Source organism: Octopus sinensis, linkage group LG4, assembly GCF_006345805.1.
Source record: "Octopus sinensis linkage group LG4, ASM634580v1, whole genome shotgun sequence".
Classification (NCBI taxonomy): domain Eukaryota; kingdom Metazoa; phylum Mollusca; class Cephalopoda; order Octopoda; family Octopodidae; genus Octopus; species Octopus sinensis.
In genome coordinates this window covers 114171045-114190639 of record NC_043000.1, presented here as the reverse complement: position 1 = coordinate 114190639, position 19595 = coordinate 114171045, and the positions used below count along the sequence as shown (strand labels likewise).

At 38.9% G+C, this 19595-nt stretch overlaps 1 protein-coding gene across 16 annotated transcripts in view; it reads left to right on the top strand.

The window, feature by feature from the left end:
- The window catches only part of LOC115210975 (leucine-rich repeat and calponin homology domain-containing protein 4-like), a 303130-nt gene that overhangs the window by 227639 nt on the left and 55896 nt on the right, over positions 1 to 19595 (top strand). For 13 of the 16 annotated variants that reach the window (XM_036502375.1, XM_036502373.1, XM_036502370.1 and 10 more), the window contains 3 exons: positions 3512 to 3818; positions 8612 to 8740; positions 15373 to 15442. In XM_036502375.1, coding sequence (XP_036358268.1) covers positions 3512 to 3818; positions 8612 to 8740; positions 15373 to 15442 — 506 coding nt within the window. The remainder of the gene's footprint in view (positions 1 to 3511; positions 3819 to 8611; positions 8741 to 15372; positions 15443 to 19595) is intronic. The other 3 variants (XM_036502378.1, XM_036502384.1, XM_036502383.1) reach the window with 1 other exon arrangement.

Here is a 19595-nt window from a genome sequence, read left to right as displayed (position 1 = left end):
TGTGCCACTTTGTTAATGGCAAACCTGAATTCTGCAAAGAAAAATTTAAATGAATAACAAAGAAAAGATACAACTTTCTGTCTGTCTGTCTCTCTCTCTGTCTCTCAATCTCTCTCTCTCTCTTATCCTTTTGATGTGGTGTAGGTTTGTGTGTTGAAGTACATATGGAATGTATTTTTACTTTCCAAATGTTTTGTTTTATATTGGAGTTTGTGTGTGTTGTATATGGCTTGAAGTGGTGTACAGTTTTTATGTATTAAGAAAAAGGTGGCAGAATTTTAAGTAATCATTTATTTAATACTTTCATCTCATTTGAGATTCATTAGGATTGATTTTTATTTTCTTTTAAAGAAAATTCATGTATTTTATGTATATGTGAGTTAGTTGCAAAAATCTGGAGTTGAAGTGGGAAGAGAATATTCTTTGTTAGTTTGAATCTCAATGTGTGTGTATATGTATATATATATAATATATATATATATATATATATGATTCTATATATGTATGTGCATGTGAGTGAGTGTATGGTGAGTTTTTCGAGGCTTGATTAGAGTGAGGAAAAATGGATTTTTGCAATTAACTCATGTAAAAAGCATAAATTTTCTTTAAAAAAGATCATTTCTGATGAATCTCCGAAACAAGATGCAGGCATCAACTAAAATAATCATCCAAAATTCTGATTACCACCTTTTTCTTAAGATATCTATCTTATATGTGTTCAATGGAAGAAGTAATCAAAACAATAGAACAGTATTCCACTCAATACTCTGCAGTATTAACTTATTTCATCCTTAGTTCTTTCTCAGGTCAGCATTGTATTTCATCCTGCTCTTGGTCATTAAACTAATTACTAATTATGCAGATACATTGATCTAATTTTTGTCAGATTCTGTGAAACTATCCAGCCTATTCTAGAATGGCAGTCAGACACTAAAAGGTGAACACACACACACACACACACACGATCATATAGTGTGTTCTGCATCTCTTCCTCTCATTACTTTAGAAAAGTTTTTTGTGTTTAATTATGAAATCGTTACATAATTAGATAATCGCTTAAGTAATTTTATACAGAGTAATATTAGATGAGCTGTTATCTCTGTTGGCAACACAGACCGATGAAATCTTCTCTATGTGGTTGCATGACATGCTAAAAACAATAGCCAAATCTTGTTGTCACATTCAAGCATCTTGAAATACTTGATTGCATAGTATTTGAAATTTTGTCTGACACAAAGGTGAGATAGTCATGGCCGGAACACCTTTGTTCATAGGTTCTCTTGAGCAGGGTTCCGCTGGAGTGAACAGATATATTATAGGCATTTTAACCCATTCACATTATTCTGTCAGAAATAATATTTATTCATTCACTTTTTGAATTAATCATGCATTATCTTGCGGCTTTGAGATTTTGATGAAGTGACTAATAAATTTTAGAATGATATTGTAGGGTTGGTGTGAGATGTCAAATCTGGATAGTGTGACCATAAAGCAGGTGAAGACTCTTTTGGCCAGTTTAAATGCTAAAGGGTGAATTATTTCATAAAATATATGTGTACTTGTCTGCCCACCTGACCAGTGAAAACCTAAAACAGTGTGAAGTGCATTGTGGCAAGTGGTGTATAACGTCTGAATGTCTGGTTGATACTATGATGTATGTGTGCGCATGCATGCATGTGTATATGCTTGTGTATGTGTGTCTAGTAGGTATGCAAGACAACCAAAGAGTTTGTACATAATCTTTTGATCTTGTAGGGATAGTAACCGTACCATCTTAAAAAAAGGGGACACATTGGTTATGTAAAAAAAAGCAGGAAAAAAAAAATGGGAAAATAGTATGGTTATCCAGAACATGTTTAATGCCAGTTGAAATCTGATCCAGTAAACCTATGATCAAACAACAACAACAATATATACCATTCTTTTCCCAATCAGAAGAATTATACCACATGATGTATGTTGATAGGAGTGTGATAGTGACATGCTCATCTAACCCCTGCTCGCATGGGAAAATGAATGTGAATCTAACAAATGAGTATGTAAAGATCATCATCATCATTGTTTAACATCTGCTTTCCATGCTAGCATGGATTGGATGATTTGACTGAGGACTGGAGAACCAGACAGCCGCACCAGGCTCCAATCTGATCTGGCAATGTTTCTACGGCTGGATGCCCTTCCTAACGCCAACCAATCTGAGAGTGTAGTGGGTGCTTTTTACGTGCCACCTGCACAGGAGCCAGTCCAGCGGCACTGGCAACGACCTCGCTCAAATGTTTTTTCATGTGCCAGTAAGGCGGATATGTATCATCATCATCATCATCATCATCATTTAACGTCCGCTTTCCATGCTAGCATGGGTTGGACGGTTCAACTGGGGTCTGGGGAGCCCGAAAGCTGCACCAGTCCAGTCAGATCTGGCAGTGTTTCTACAGCTGGATGCCCTTCCTAACGCCAACCACTCCGAGAGTGTAGTGGGTGATTTTATGTGTCACCGACACAGGTGCCAGACGAGGCTGGCAAACGGCCACGCTCGGATGGTGTTTTTTATGTGCCACCGACACAGGTGCCAGACGAGGCTGGCAGACGGCCACGCTCGGATGGTGTTTTTATGTGCCACCGACACAGGTGCCAGATGAGGCTGGCAAACGGCCACGATCGGATGGTGCTTGTTTTGTTGGTGTTAGGAAGGGCATCCAGCCATAAAAACCATGCCAAAACAGACACAGAAGCATGGTGCAAGCTCCAGTCTGGCCAGCTCCTGTCAAACTATCCAACCCATGCTAGCATGGAAGGAGCACATTTAAACAATGACAATGATGATTGATATAGGGATTGTTTGAAGTGGTGTACAGATGAAGAAAAAGGAAGTAGAATTTTGGATAATTATGAATAATTCTCCAGAATTCTGACTTCCTCATTTTTCTTAACACACTTACATGTATTTAAATTTGACACAGGAAGTCAGTTATGTGAATGGTATTGTATTTGCAAGGCGGCGAGCTGGCAGAAAAGTTAACGTGCCAGGCGAAATGCTTACCGGTATTTCATCTGCCGTTACGTTCTGAGTTCAAATTCCGCCGAGGTCGACTTTGCCTTTTGTCCTATCGGGGTTGATAAATTAAGTACCAGTTATACACTGGGGTCGATATAATTGACTTAATCCGTTTGTCTGACCTTGTTTGTCCTCTCTGTGTTTAGTCCCTTGTGGGTAGTAAAGAAATAGGTATTTCGTCCGCCTTTACGTTCTGAGTTCAAATTCTGCCGAGGCCAACTTTGCCTTTCATCCTTTTGGGGTCGATTAAATAAGTACCTGTAACGCAATGGGGTCGATATAATCGACTTAATCCGTTTGTCTGTCCTTGTTTGTCCTCTCTGTGTTTAGCCCCTTGTGAGTAGTAAAGAAATAGGTATTGTATTTGTAAGTAGAGTTGTGTACTCTAGGTTTAAATGTGACTACATCTGTGTGCGTACAAATCCTTAAAGAAATCTATTATGTTCCTTTCTCCAGTGGTGTTCCTGATGAAAATATGAACCCGTCTCCTGCTTCATCAAACGCCCCCAGTCGCAGTTCTTCAACCAGCTCCATACACAGCAGCACCAATGACAAAACAGTTAGCAAAACTCTGTCCGGCAGCCGTCTACGGTTAGACAAGAGCGCAACCTCTACGCCTTCAGCTTCTTCAAATGTAGTCCGCCGTACGAAACCAGGAGAGAAGTCTGGCAGCAGCCAGGTGTCGAGCACCAATTCCAAAATCGCTGTGACGACTTCAAGTCGGTTACATATGTCAGGAACCAAATCAAACCATGTAACGCCGGTTAGTATTATCAACTGACACCAGAGGTCACCAGTTCTGGTTGTTGACATTTAATTAGCATTATTTTTATTGTTATTGTTTGTTTGTTTGTTGTTATTGGGACTTTCAGATCTTGGTTGTGGTTAAATTCTGTTTTCTTCAGCCACTAATTCATTCTTAACTTGATTAATCACTTGTTTAAACTTAATTAATTTGTGTTAAACTTTCATCTTTTCTTCTCTTCTCTTCTCTTATTTTATTTTTTTTTTGGTTTATTTCTTCACTTTCAAAAGAAGAATGTCATGAAATATTTATTTATTTGTTTATATTGTTTTATTTTTTTGAAGATGTCCCTCATCTTTCTTCTTACTACTTGGTCATTTCATGATGTTGAGGTTATTTAAACAAGTCTCTTTTTTTTGTTTGTGTGTATTTCCGAGAGTGTGCATCATTACAACATTTTAGTTTTTCTTCTACAACATTTCCAATACTCATTGGTTACAAGCTTTAAAGATCAATGCTGCGGTTGTTATTGATTACAAATATTGACTTCAGAACTCTACTGCAACAGAGCACTTTGCTCTCCAAGTTCTCTCACAAAAACGTTTCTATATTCTCTTCCTTATAAACATAGTGTTTGTTCGCAAACAGTATAATATTTCCGCTTGATGGTTGTGTGGTTTAGAGGTTTTATGTTCAATCTCAAAGTTTCTGTTATGATATCGTTAGGTCGTTAAGCACTTTATGAGTGCAGTTTGGTAGTTGGAAACTCTGTGGCAAGACTGTTCAAGGGATTGTGTTTGTTTTTGTGTGGTAGACTTAATCGGTTGTTTGGTGTAACATCACCACCTGGGTCATAAATACCTTTCTTAGAGCCCACCCTGTTGTAAGCTCATTTGGAACAACTAACCTCTAAGCAAAACTACCCCAGCTGCTAATTGTGTATCTACTCATGTAGCTTTACAGGTGTCTGCAAAACGTTTAATTTACTACTTCCATGCTGCAGGGCTGACTCAATAGTAGCACTTTGATGCTACATGTCACATTCTGAATCACATGTGGCAGAATAGCTTCACTTCTCTCAGTCCCATGTGTTACATAAACTCAAATATCCCCTTTTCTGTCGGGTACCTTGTCACACCATACCCCAATTCCATGAAATACATTATCACAATTTACCTCTGGTCTCTGTGATACATTATTGTAACTTACCCCAGTTATCTATGGCTACTTATCCCTCACCTGTATTTGCCTTTCCACTGTTTCAAGGTTACCTTTTCTTGGTCTCAGTTCTCTCTGACCCTAACTCACCTCAGTTTTTATCCCTCATTCTACAACAGTTCTTAGAGGGGGACATCACCTCTACATACATTGACACTGTCTCGCATACAAGTAGGATCTCATCTATGTAAAACAGTGAATTGAAATATTTCAGAGATTATCTACGCAATTAATGTACAAAATTTCCCTCTGGGGATGGTCAGAATTCTAAAACGGTCGTGTGGGGCTTTCTCAATGGCATGCCAACAAAATATTACTTAAAAGATTTTCGTAGCGGAGCCTGACTGATGAGAAGTCATGTCTCATGTGGTTTGATTCTTGGGGGGGGGGGGGGCTTACATTTGCCAAGGGAGATAATTCGGTAATGTTAGATAATCAAAATGATTGGAAAATAAAATAATGGCTCAAAGCCGATAGCAGTGGATCTTGTCTTTAAATCCAACTATGAAAGTAACAAACATGTTTCAGTCTTATGAAGACTCTTCAGTGAAATATATTCAACTCAGTTGGCAAAACTTAGAAGTGATCCATATTACAGAAGTAGAAAGAGCCATTATTGATGAATATTACTAGAAATATCTACTTGGCCAAACTTCCATAATCCATAATCACCTGTAAGCCCTGCAATTCTGTCTTTATGGTTTGCTTTGGTTTTTGAGGTACTCCGAGTGGAGCTAGAGTTACCAACTATATGCGAGAGCAGTAATTCAGTGATCTACCGTTAAATTGTACAGGATGGGATTTTACCTAAAACCTTGCTCTAGCAGATTCATACTAAAAGTATTTAGTTACCAAACCATTGCATACTGTGTACACACACACGCACATACACATAGATACAAGTAGCTGTACAACCATAAAGAATTAACACTGAGGATGTGAGGAGGTGTTGATTTTCAGGTCATAAGTCTTTGTTGGTGTGGAAATAGTCAACAGCTTTAACCCTTTCGTTTCTGTATTTATTTTGAGATGCTCTGTGTTTCTTTCAATTACTTTAAATATAACAAAGAATTTAGTAAAAATAACTTGGTTATCATTAAGCTAGTGTTAGGAACATAAATTGTGACTAAGGTTTGGTGGAAGATTTTAATTCTAAACTTATGAAAACAAGACATTTGTATTACAAAGCCAGAGCCAGTTTCAGCTGGGTTGGTAACGAAAGGGTTAACATATTCGTCTCCTTGTCTGTCTGTCTCCCATTTGTGTGTCTCCACTCCATCAACACATTAACAGCAGTATAAAGCAGAACATCAGTTGTTGCGAGGAACCATACTTAGTTTTCTGTGTTAGTGGTGTGTCCTGCAGAATGGTTACAATTCTCAGCAGATGGTTTTACAGTTCATTTGAAAGTTTATTTAAATTGACACCATTACTTGGCCTGTGAATTGTCTCAATTAGTAGAGTCTTGTGGTATACAGTTTCAACTCCTTATATTTTGATTTCACATCTTACCAAAGTCGGCTTTGCTTTTTGTTATTCTAGAGTTGATGAAATAATTTCCAGTGGTCAAGATATGGGCTTGATTTTAAATCAACCAAACACTTCTCTATAATTTGAAATCTTGAAAACCAGTCTCCAACTTCACTATCCTATTTCTTGCACTTTAAAAAAAATTTAAGGTTTTATATCTCTATGCAGAATTTAGAAACACCCATCTTGAACCTACCCACATCTACCACTGACTGACCTGTTTTCTCACTGACCTGAACATATTCTTCCCTCTGACCTACATGTCACAACCCACTTACATTTTGCCTCGCTGAACTACTCGTACCTCTGTGCTCAGCATGTTCCCTAGCCAGACTACATGTGCTGTTACTGAACTACATACGGTTTTACTTGACCCAAGTCCCATCAACCTACAAATATTGAAACTGAGCCCCAGGCACCCCAGTCTCAGCAGTGAGATCAGGACTGGAAAGGTGTGTAAGGCTTGCCTCAACACCTTTGACTGGAACATTAAAAAAGAAAAAAAAAAGTCGTTGCTTTCTGGGATGCGAGTTCACAGTTCTAATGAAGGTTCACGTAAATTTACATGCAATGTTTCTTTTAGAAAAGTTTTCACATTGTGGTTTTGTACCTCATGTAGAATTACATTCATGTCGTTAGCAGTCTGCAAGGCAGCTCTCTTACATGTGACCCTTTGTGACTCTCATCAAAGTCTCAAAAATATTCCATTCCTTGCATAACTTCTTGTTATTATTGCTCTCTTGTGACAGTCTTTGGTCTGTTCTGTACCATTTGTTGTTTTATGCTTCCTCTGCACTCAAGACTAGCTGCTCTAGTTTGACTCTACATATATGAGTGGCCGCTCTGGTGTAGAGGAATGGAGTATGAGTGACCAAGGATCACATTGTAAACAAAGAATAAAGTCAAACAGATAACAAGTTCTTGTTTGGGGTTGTCACCTCTAGACTGATCAAAAAATTATATGGACAGGGAATAAAGATATAATGCTGTGGTGTAACATGGCCTAATGGTTAGAGCATCCGACTCGCAGTTAAGGGATCATGGGTTTGAATCTTAGACCGGGCGATGTGTGTGTGTTTATGAGCAAAACAACTAAGCTCCATGCAGCTCCGGCAGAAGGTAATGGCAAACTTTTGCTGACTCTTTAGCTACAACTTTCTCTCACTCCATCCTCCTGCATCTAGCAGCTCATCTGTGACAGACTGGCATCCCATCCCATCCAGGTGGGGAACCTATACGCCAAGTAACTGGGAAACCAGCCCTTATGAGCCGAGTATGGATCAGGAAGGAACAAACAACAACACTGGTGTAACTAGTAAGGGAGATAACTTTGTGATGATGATTATAATAAAATGTGTTAAGTGTGACTTTGTTACACTTTTCGAAAGCAATAGCCTTAATGATTATCAAAGTGTTATGAAATTATTACTCAACTATATTATTAATAGAACATGTTTACCTGTTATCTATGAAGAAGCAGTCTCAGAGAACATCAACTGATAACAACAAATGTTTACAGAAAGTCCACTTTTAGTCTTACGTTTTACATCCAGCTCCGACATTCAACTCTATTTTAATTTCCTGTAGAATGCTATGTTTTTCCCTCTCTCAGCAAAGAACTTGTCCTTTAAATCTGTTAAATCGAGCAATAGTTTGTATTTGAAACCCCAAGATACCACTTGTGACTTTACATGTGCAAGTATCCAATATCATTCCCTTCCATAGGATGTAGATGTATTCTGAGGCAGAGTGGTTCTAAGAAATAGTTTCTGATGGTGTTTTCTGTTAATGTAGGTTATAAATTCTTTGACGTAGGTTGTAATTGTCTCCAGTCCAGTGAAGTATATTAAGGAGCATGAAGAAAGTGGGACCACCTTCCTTTTCAACCTGCATGTGTGTTGTTTCCTCTGTGTTTCGATGTTTTAACCCTTTAAATATTTTGGGTGTGTGTGTGAGTATGGAGATAGGGACAGCATGCTTATGAAATGTGCTGTGACTATTTCATTTTGTCAGTTCTCCTCTACTAACCACCATCTGGCTGTTTTCACTAACCTTTTTCACAGGAAGAGGAGTTTAGACTAAAGCACGAAGCCTTGATGAACCAACAGAAGCACGAGTCACAAATCTTGAAGCAGCAACTCGAAGAGCAACGGACAAAAACTGCTTCAAAGGACTTGGTAGGCATGACAAAGGTGTGTAAACTAGTGTGACCAAACTGCCTCTTTCCCAGCATACAGCCACTCTTCTCTCATTTTTCTTGCACCACTACCTGTCCTAGCTCTTTCTGAATCTGCTTTCGTCTGTCTTAGAGATATTCTTGTAGCTCAATTTGATTCTTATTCTCGTTGGTGAAATTACTTTTTCTTGTTGTCTTCAGTTTTTCTCTCTTTTATTTCACGCATGTTGTTATTATTCTCTCTCACAATTCTGCATCATTTATTTAAAATAATTTGTATATTTCTGTTGAGTTTTTCAAAAAAAGAATTCAGTGCTTTTTTTCTCTGTTTATTTCCACTAATTTTGTTGTGTTGTTGTTGTTGTTTTTGTTGTTGTTGCTATTAAGTGATTCCAATTTTAAAGGTCTCTGACTTTTAAAAACAAACCTTAGATCTCTCGTGTCAAATACGACATTTATCTCTTCTCTGATGTTAATGCACACACTGCACTCCAATGCCATATTTGGCGTTGTGGAGATGCAGTGCAGCCTTGCAACACCATGGCACTGTATCCATTGAAATGTCGCAGTCTACCTGCACCCAGTGAGAATCACTGACAAGTTTTCATTTCTCTTATTTTTAACCAATCTCAAGATGTCCTGTTTGTCCTCAATTATCGATATATAACTGTTGTGTATGTTGACCAAATCTCACTTTCTTTCTTCATTATCACAGGTAAGAGATGTAAACGTGTTTTATTTCCTGTCTTTCATTTCCATCAGTTTGTAGCTGAAAGCAAAGCTGGGTGGGGGGTGTAAATTTCAGTAAAATTTGTCAAAAAAGGGTGTGGGGGGATTCTTGTTTCTATATAGATTTTTTTTTATTCCACATATTTTGAGATTAAGGTAATTCAATTAATCTAATTATTGATATCTCTAATATCATTACTGGTTTATGCAAGGTTTGTAGAAGACTACAAATATTTAATGTACCACCAGTTGTTTGTTGTAAAGTATTGTGTCCTTTAATAATAATAATGATAATAATAATGCTTTGATACAGTACCAGACACAGGCTCTCGTGTCTTCTGATCTTAATTGATTGGAAGTGTTATCATGTACATGTTTTGTCTCGGTCTAAAAAAAATGGGTTACAGCAAATATTCTGATCAATACCGCAGATTTGCTTGACCATAATCAGTTGAACATGTCTTTTAGTGGCTGATGTTATGTGCAATTCTCATCATGAGCATGAGTAGTGGGGTAGCATCATAGCTATGTGTTGAGAGGAATTGTTTGGGGTTTGACTAATTTACCTATTGAAACACAGGTGTTTTGTTCATCATCCTTAAATAACTCTTATTGAGGAAGGACCTATTGAATGGATGAGCTATTTGACCTACAGAAAATTCTGATCTCCACCTGTAAGGTCATGTGCTCTTTTTCTTGATGATGATAATAATAATAATTATAATAATAAATGCCCTGATGCAGCACCAGACAGTGGCTCTTGTGGCTTCTGATCTTAACTGATTGGAAGTGTTATCATGTACTTTGTTTTGTCTTGGTATAAAAGATGGGCTACAGCAAATATTCTGCTCAATACCACAGATTTGCTTGTCAGTTGTTTGACCATAAACAGTTGAGCATGTCTCTTAGTGGCTGGCAATATGTGCATCTCTGATCACAAACAGAAGTAGTTGGAGAGCATCATAGCCATGTGTTGAGAGGGATTCTTTGGGGTTTGAATAATTCACTTTTGGAAATGTGGGTGTTCCTTCAACATCCTTAAGCAACCCTTATTCAGGGATCTTTTGAGCGGGATGGGTTACTCAACCAGAAGAAAATTCTAACTGGGCCCCACCTGCAAGGTCATGCACTGTTTATCTTGATATGAGATAACCATGTCGTGCACATATGGTTATGATGCATGTGCCTGGTGTACCCTTATCAGACGGGTAGTCATGATGGGTATATTTGACCCCAGTGTCACTTTGCTGGTATGTACTGCTCTCTCACTCAATGATAATAATAATAATAATAATAATGTTGATAGTGTATGAGCAGAGGTTCAGGTTGTATTTTGGCATTATTTGACACTTAATCTTGTTGTCAGTAATCTGTAAATGTATTCCTTTTTCTTTTACGTGCAAATAGTCTCTCTCTCTCTCACACACACACACACAATCTTGCTGTTTGTACAGCTTCCATTCCACCCACCCACACACATCACATTTCTTCTTGCTAGAGAAATTATTTACCCTTTTATTCTATTCTCTCTTGCCTTTGCCTGCTACACTCTCTCTCTCTGCCACATGTGATATCTGATGCTTGTTACCCTGCATTTGATAGAAACCGAAATGTTGTACTCACCCCATCAACCTCACCAGCTCAAGCCATTGTCTTCCTATTTGTCTGCCAGACACAGAAAAGCTAGCATTATTGACCGTTCTTTTGGATTTCTGAGGAAAGGCTAAAAGAGAGAAGGAGAAAGTGGGGAGAAGTTCTTATACCAGAGACCTAATCCCAGGGCTTGCTACATCATAGTTCTGCAAAGTCAACCAAAATTTATATGCAATAAATTGCTTATACTGCTACAATACACAAAATATTTTATTTTATATATGATTACTAATAATGCGACTGAGACTTTTGGAAATATGCTGTGCTTGCGAAGACCCGGCAAGCCAAATGAGACCATAACCTGTGGCCCATGCCAGGAGCATAACCAGCCCGCTTATGCGTACCTTTTCCTTCCTTGGACACTAAACTCTGCTTGCGAAGACCCGTTGAGGCAAGTGAAATCAAAATCAATTCAATGACTGGCATCCGGGCTAGCGGGGTGCAAAGAGCACCATACGAGCGTGATCGTTGACAGAGCGGCTAACCGGCTTCCGTGCCAGCAGCACATAAAAGACACCATTCGAGTGTGATCGTTACCAGCCTTGCCTTACTGGCACTTGTGCCCGTGCTAGTAGGGTGCCAAGAGCACCATCCGAGCATGATCGTTGCCAGAGCAGCCAACTGGCTTCCGTGCCGGTGGCACGTAAAAGGACACCATTCGAGCGTGATCATTACCAGTGTCGCCTTACTGGCACCTGTGCTGGTGGCATGTGTAAAAAGATTCGAGCAAGGTCGTTGCCAGTACCGCCTGACTGGCATCCGTGCCGGTGGCACGTAAAAAGTACCCACTACACTCTCGGGGTGGTTGGCGTTAGGAAGGGCATCCAGCTGTAGAAACTCTGCCAGATCAGGATTGGAGCCTGGTGTAGCCATCTGGTTCACCAACCCTCAGTCAAAATCGTCCAACCCATGCTAGCATGGAAAGTGGACGTTAAACGATGATGAATAAAAATACAGGAGAATTTTTTTTTTTCCTTATATACATCAAATGGCTCTAGAGGTCCAGGAGAGTAAAATAGGAATCTAAGGGGTCCATAGGCCAAAAAGTGGTCGAGAGGCACTGCACCAGGCATATGTGATCTTTTACCATATTCTGCCATATCATCCATTCACCCACATGTGCTATTAAATCCATTTCTAATTTGGTGTGAGAATTGGATTTGATGTCCGTGCTTTTCAGTTTCCACTGAGTTTACTGCCTGATGACCGCTTGGTCACTCACTCTCTCTCTCTCTCTTTCTCTCTCTCAGCATCACCATCTTATTTCTTACTTGTCATATAAAACACCACTATAGGCAGAATGTGGACTCTCTGACATGTAGCAATTGGCCGCTCATACATGTAGCAGTTGGTCACTCTCACACTTCACATTTAGTTTCAATGTATATTTAGTAAAACAAATGCTACTGAGGTTGTCTTTGCCTTTCATCCTTTCAGGGTTGATAAAATAAGTACCAGTTTTGCACTGAGGTTGATGTAATCAACTTATCCTTTCTTCAAACTTGTTGGCCTTGAGTTAAAATTTGAAACCAAGATATATATATATATATATATGGAGTAAAGATTGTTTGCCAGCATAACATGGCAGTCCTGGTTTAGGACAAATGTTGCTGTAATTTAGCCCCAGGAGACATCGTCTCCAGTTGGCTATACAACACGATCTAAACCAGGACTGCGATGTTATGTTGGCAAACAATCTTTACTCCAAGATACTGCTGCTGAATATCTCTCGTTGCGAGATTTAAAAATAGTAACATCCAATATATATATATATATATATATATGCACTTTTCTCACGGTAAAACAATAGTTTTTCTGTGGCAGCAGTTAAATTTGCCAGATGCCTTAGCTAAGCAAAATGTCTTCGCCACTTGACTTGTCTTCTATTTCACCAAAGCTAGAATAGATATCACAGACCTCCAACGAATTCTAAAAAGTGAGTTGGTGAAAACGCAGTGACAGTGACCATTAGGGACAGAGGCTGAAAGAAGGTTTTGAGACACAATTTCCCTCGACTTTATAACTTTTAGACTACGAGAACGTGTACACACATACAGGCCGAAATTAACTTTTCTTTTTACCTTGCAAGCTTTTCCATTTACGAATTATACATATCAACCCGTCGTGGTAACGGTAAATAAATAATCTTTTCTAACCTAAGCATTAATCCCTACATCTGTGCTAGTGGGGTGCAAAGAGCACCATACGAGTGTGATCATTGACGGAGCGGCTAACTGGCTTCCGTGCCAGTGGCACTTAAAAAAGGCACCATTTGAGTGTGATCATTACCAGTGTAGCCTTACTGGCGCTTGTGCCCGTGCTAGTAGGGTGCCAAGAGCACCATCCGAGCGTGATTGTTACCAGAGCGGCCATCTGGCTTCCATGCTGGTGCACGTAAAAGGGCACCATTCAAGCGTGATCATTACCAGCATCGCTTTACTGGCACCTGTGCCTGTGGCATGTGCAAAAAGATTCGAGCAAGGTCATTGCCAGTACCGCCTGACTGGCCCCCGTACTGGTGGCACGTAAAAAGCACCCATTACACTCTTGGAGTGGTTGGTGTTAGGAAGGGCATCCAGCTGTAGAAACTCTGCCAGATCAAGATTGGTTCGCCAGCCCCCAGTCAAAATCATCCAACCCATGCTAGCATGGAAAGCGGGCATTAAACGATGATGATGAATATATATATATATATATATATATATATGTATATATTGGCAGGGCTTACTGCTAGGGAGTCGGCCATATGCTAGAAATAGACCATCAACGGTCAAACTACAAGGAAATTCTCTAGAGGAAAAATACAGCGAACACCAGAACCAGTTTTGGCGGGCATGACAGATGAAAATTTATATAAAAAACAGAATTAAATGCATACCTCGGTTTCAGCCTTAACAAGAGAATTACTTATGAAATTCTGGTTTTAAATTGATATTAAAATTAATATTAATTTATCTCCCTCTTTATTTAAATATTGAAATAAATACGTTCTCTAGTACTAAGCCCGAACCGCAGTGAATTATTTACTGCAGCCCTTCGCCTCAGAAATTTATTAGCGCGCCAGAGCCAAGACATTTGAAATTTTATCACTAGTGTAATTGGTAAAGCTACACACGTGTCTGTACTGGCACGAAAGCTGGGGTTAGCTTTTCCGCCTACATTACTATGAACGGATGCACTGAAGAAGCACGGACATTTGGATTGCATAAGTAATTCTCTTGTTAAGGCTGAAACCGAGGTATGCATTTAATTCTGTTTTTTATATAAATTTTCATCTGTCATGCCCGCCAAAACTGGTTCTGGTGTTCGCTGTATTTTTCCTCTAGAGAATTTCCTTGTAGTTTGACCGTTGATGGTCTATTTCTAGCATATGGCCGACTCCCTAGCAGTAAGCCCTGCCAATATACACATATATTAGAATTTTCTCTGACTCCTCAGATTTTTGTATGCTGGACTACTGGTTTTAAATTGATATTAAAATTAATATTAATTTATCTCCCTCATTATTTAAATATATATATATATATATATACACACACACACACACATATACACACACACACACACACACACACACACACACACACACACACACACACACACACACACACACACACACACATATATATAATTAGCAAATGAGCATGTGGCTGTTTTCTTTCCTTGGATATGAGCAAGCAATGTCATCTCTCACTCTATATCTGGTTATGTTAATCCTCATTACTCTGCGAGAAGCTTAGACCTGTGACTATTTCATGTCAGTGGATGTGATCTTTGGCAACCTCCTTGCTTTTAAACAAAGTGAGACCAATTACTTTCGCTTCGTTCTCCATGCATCCTTTCCAGGTCTTCTTTGGTTGTCCAACTTTTCTCTATTTAGTTATGTGATAACTTATAAATTTATATTTCAAACGTCAAACATAAAATTAATTCTATTTGAAGTATTAAAAAAAAATAATATATATATAGCATTATATGTCTTTCTTGAAACTAACCCTAAACAATAAAGTGGCTTTTGCTGGCCTTTATTAGAAGACAATCCTTGTTTTGAAAACAAACCCTTGGAAACTAGGTACTTTTGCAAGGGAACCGGTTTGTTTTATTTTAAGTGTTATGTTTGATAGGTTTTCTAAAAAGTGTGAAGCAATGTGGAGTATTTCTTGAGGTAAATAATAATTGTTTAAAATCTGTTGCAGGTTATTTAAAATGGTTTTCTTGCTTTGATTTGGAACTAAATATGTATTTCTCTGTCTTGTGTCTCAACAGCGATCTCCTGGAGATTCTTCTATCAGTTACAGTAGCAGTACAGCAGGGACTAAAACGGCTACGAAAACAGGTAAGCTGACACCTATGGCCCTTCGCATCATTAAACATGCTGGGTCCCACTCCCTTATGGTTTTGGGTTTGTAAAAGCTCACTGATTCTTTTAGTATAGTGTATTGTTTTAGGATTGAATAAGAAAGCAAGTTAATAAAATTTCTTTATTTAGACCAATTGGTGAAGTAAATATAATCTATATTTAATTATTATATTTTGTGGCGGCGAGTTGGCAGAAACGTTAGCACGCCGGGCGAAATGCGTAGCCGTATTTCGTCTGCCGTTATGTTCTGAGTTCAAATTTCTCCGAGGTCGACTTTGCCTTTCATCCTTTCGGGGTCGATAAATTAAGTACCGGTTACGCACTGGGGTCGATGTAATCGACTTAATCCATTTGTCTGTCCTTGTTTGTGGGTAGTAAAGAAATAGATATTTAATTATTTTTTTATTTTTCGTGTGTGAGTGTAAGTGTTAGGTGTGTTATTTCCTCATTGTCTGTAATGTATCGAAATGTCCTGTTGTTGTAGTTTATGTTTAGATGACAATATCGTAATGTCAAAGCACACATGTAGCTCACTGCATTCTGTCCTGTTGCACCAACATCGTGTCTCGTTATTATTGTTGATGACCCTGGGTATTTAGGTAGAGCAGCTACACTGTCATAGCCACACTGTTACACTTCAGTCATCCCTCTCACTTAATGTGTCCTCCTGGATACCAACATTTTCACACGCAACCATTTACTACAGTTTGTCTATCCAGCTATAATGTTATATAATTAAAATATAATAGTAGGCAGTGAGTAACCTACACTAAAAGTCAAGTGTGTGTTTCAAATCATACAATGTAACTTACCCATCATTTCTTTTCTTACATAAGACTGAAGACTGTTACATAAGAGGAACATACAGCTCCAAGTACTCTAATATTATGTTGATCAGCTCAAATGAAATAATGATAATGAAAAAAAAAAGACATCATATGAAGGAATACCCAATGTCAACTTGACCTTAAATGTTCTGCTGAAGGGTTTATTTATGGTGCTATAAAGCTAAAACTAAGCTTCTCAATCATGTGCCAGATTAACTTCAAAGCCTTTCAAACTGAGTTTCAATCAACATCTGTACTCTTTTCACGAGCATCTTAGAAATATGATAGCAGTTTCTCACGATTTATCTTGAAATTTAGATCTAATAGCAGAAACCTATGAGTTAGGGAAAATAGTTAGCGTGGGGGCCTGGTGAGAGATGGGAGGTAAGATGAATGAGGGGAGATAAATGGTGGGAGGTTGGGTTGCTCTGTGAATGTGTTGATGTACTGGAATTGGTAACATATTGGTGTGTGTGTGTGTGTGGGGGAGGGATCAGTTGGATGACCTCCTTTGAGGATGCAGTCTAGATTGCATATATGTGCAGCTGCAGCAGCAAGAGGACTCCTCTGCATATGGGGAACTAGTCTAGTGTAAATATCTTTCTTAAATTTTGTTGAGTGTTTGCTTGCTTCGAGCTGAAGGAAGCATTTTCTAGAAATGAACTCAGTTTGTAGGTCAACATAGATGTTATATGATTGGTTGGTCAACAACCTAAGACCATACTCACTGTCCAATTACGTAATAGGTGCAAGTATGGCTGAGTGGGGAATTGCAACAGGTGCCAGTCGATCGATCCTGTCCCAAGTACATACAAACCACGAACGATTCAGGTAGAGGAAGACTGGAAGAGGCTAGCCATTGATGTGATGCACTATTTGGGAAAGGTGTACCTTTCAATGGTCGACCGGGCAAATGACCATCATCATCATCATCATTTAATGTCCGTTGTCCATGCTGGAATGGGCTTGATCGTTTGTATAGGGCTGCTAAGCTGGAAGGCTGCACCAAACACCAAGCTATTATCATCATCATCATCATCGTTTAACGTCCGTTTTCCGTGCTAGCATGGGTTGGACGGTTCGACTGGGGTCTGGAAAGCCAGGAGGCTGCACCAGGCTCCTGTCTGATCTGGCAGTATTTCTACAGCTGGATGCCCTTCCTAACGCCAACCACTCTATGAGTGTAGTGGGTGCTTTTTACATGCCACCGGCACAGGTGCCAAGGGAGGCCGGCAGTGGCCATGATCGGTTGGTGCTTTTTACGTGCCACCGGCACAGAAGCCAGTTAAGGCGGCACTGGCATCGGCCACATTCGGATGGTGCTTTTTACGTGCCACCGGCACAGGTATCACAACTACAATTTCCATTTGATATTTATATGGAGAGAAATCAGGGTGGAGACTGCTGCCAAAGTAGCTTGTGGTTTGAAGGCACGTAAATAAAGTCGTTCTTACCTTGGCTTGCAATGGGATACCACTGACAGATTGTTCAATTCTTAACACGTGTTGTCATGACCTCTCAATCGCCACATCTCGCCACTAGCATGAAAAAGAGGGTAACTTCTTCTCACTTTCCAACGTAACATCATCATCTCTTGCCCCTTCTGGTCTTCCTTGCACCACATTGACTAATCTCTATGGTAACTCTCAACACTTTGTGTATCTCGGTACCATAACAAGGGAAACTGTAATCTCCCAAGTACTTAGCCATCAAGTGAGTCTTCGCCAGTTGTTTGCCTTGCATCACACCATAAATTGACAGTCTTTGCTCTACCTATTGCTTTCAGAGTCATAAACTAATTAAGGCAACAATCTTAATTTGTTCCTTCTCACACTCTATATAATTAGTGTGTGTGCGTGTGTATGTGTGTATGTGATTATATTGTACTTTATTTCACAAATCTGTTGTTAGTTTATTCCATTCAGTTTTAATTGTGTTGCCTGTGTAATTATTTATTATTAGTAGTAGTACTATTATTATTATTATTATTATTATGACTTTTATTATTATTATTGTGTTGCTTTCAATTTGCAGTCTTTGTTTTATCATTAAATCACTCATTTCAATGTTCTTATCATCGTACCACCACCTTCGTACTGTCATTTCTGCTATTATGGCATGTACGTGGATGTTTGTATGAACGTACGTGTGTGTGTGTGTGTGTGTGTATATATATATACACACACATATACACGTACAGACATGCACACATGTTCACAAGCATGGAACATTCATGCAGTTAGCACATTATACATGTGCATTCATACATGATCATACATATATTTATAAAGTTTTTTTTTTTCTTTTTGTATTAAACTGAAGCTGGCCTTTTGTCTTCTGATCTAAATTTCGTGCCACTGTGATCTTTAGGCAAAACCTTTCGGATGATCTTCAGGTGTTCTGCCTGAAGTTCATGGTGGCATGAAACTTGGGTTGTGGGACAATCTCTCAGCTTCAGTTTTAATTAAATAAACCATATCCTCTACATGTAATTAGCACCCCTTTATCATTTATTCAACAATAAACAGCATACACACACAGATAACACTATATATATATATATATATATATATATATATATATATATACACACACATATATATATACACACACACCGGAGTAAGCACATAAATGTGAAACAAGGTGGGGAAAAAGAGTACTCAAATACCAGAGGTAGAGTAATATGTTTTATTTAAAAGCAGCAGAAATATAACAAAAGCTGTTACTCAGAGTTTCACAATCCCGTTCGTCGGACAGATTTGTTATTTTAACAAAACTGTCCGACGAACGGGAATGTGAAACTCCGAGTAACAGCATTTGTTATATTTCTGCTGCTTTTAAATAAAGTATATATATATGTATATATATATATACACACACACACACACGCACACCCAGGCAAGGCCATTCACTGGCTGAATTTATTGAGAAGATGCACATGTACACACACACACACATGCATGTAAACGTAGATGTGCACATACATGTACAAACACACGTACACACTCACACACACACACGAGCATTCATCATCATCATCATCACCATCTCTAGCAGTGTATTTCTGCCTCTCACCTCAACCATTAACCATGTCGCTTGCTGATAACATCTTCCAGTCTCCACCACCACCACCTCATAACACTACTGCTATGACCACAACCCACCGCGCATGTGCGTACACACCACACCACACACACACAGACACACACACACACAATAACAACAACAACAACACCACCACCACCACTAAGAAAATGCCCCTGTTGCTAGTAGCGTACAATGTCCGGCCCTTTGTACTTGAT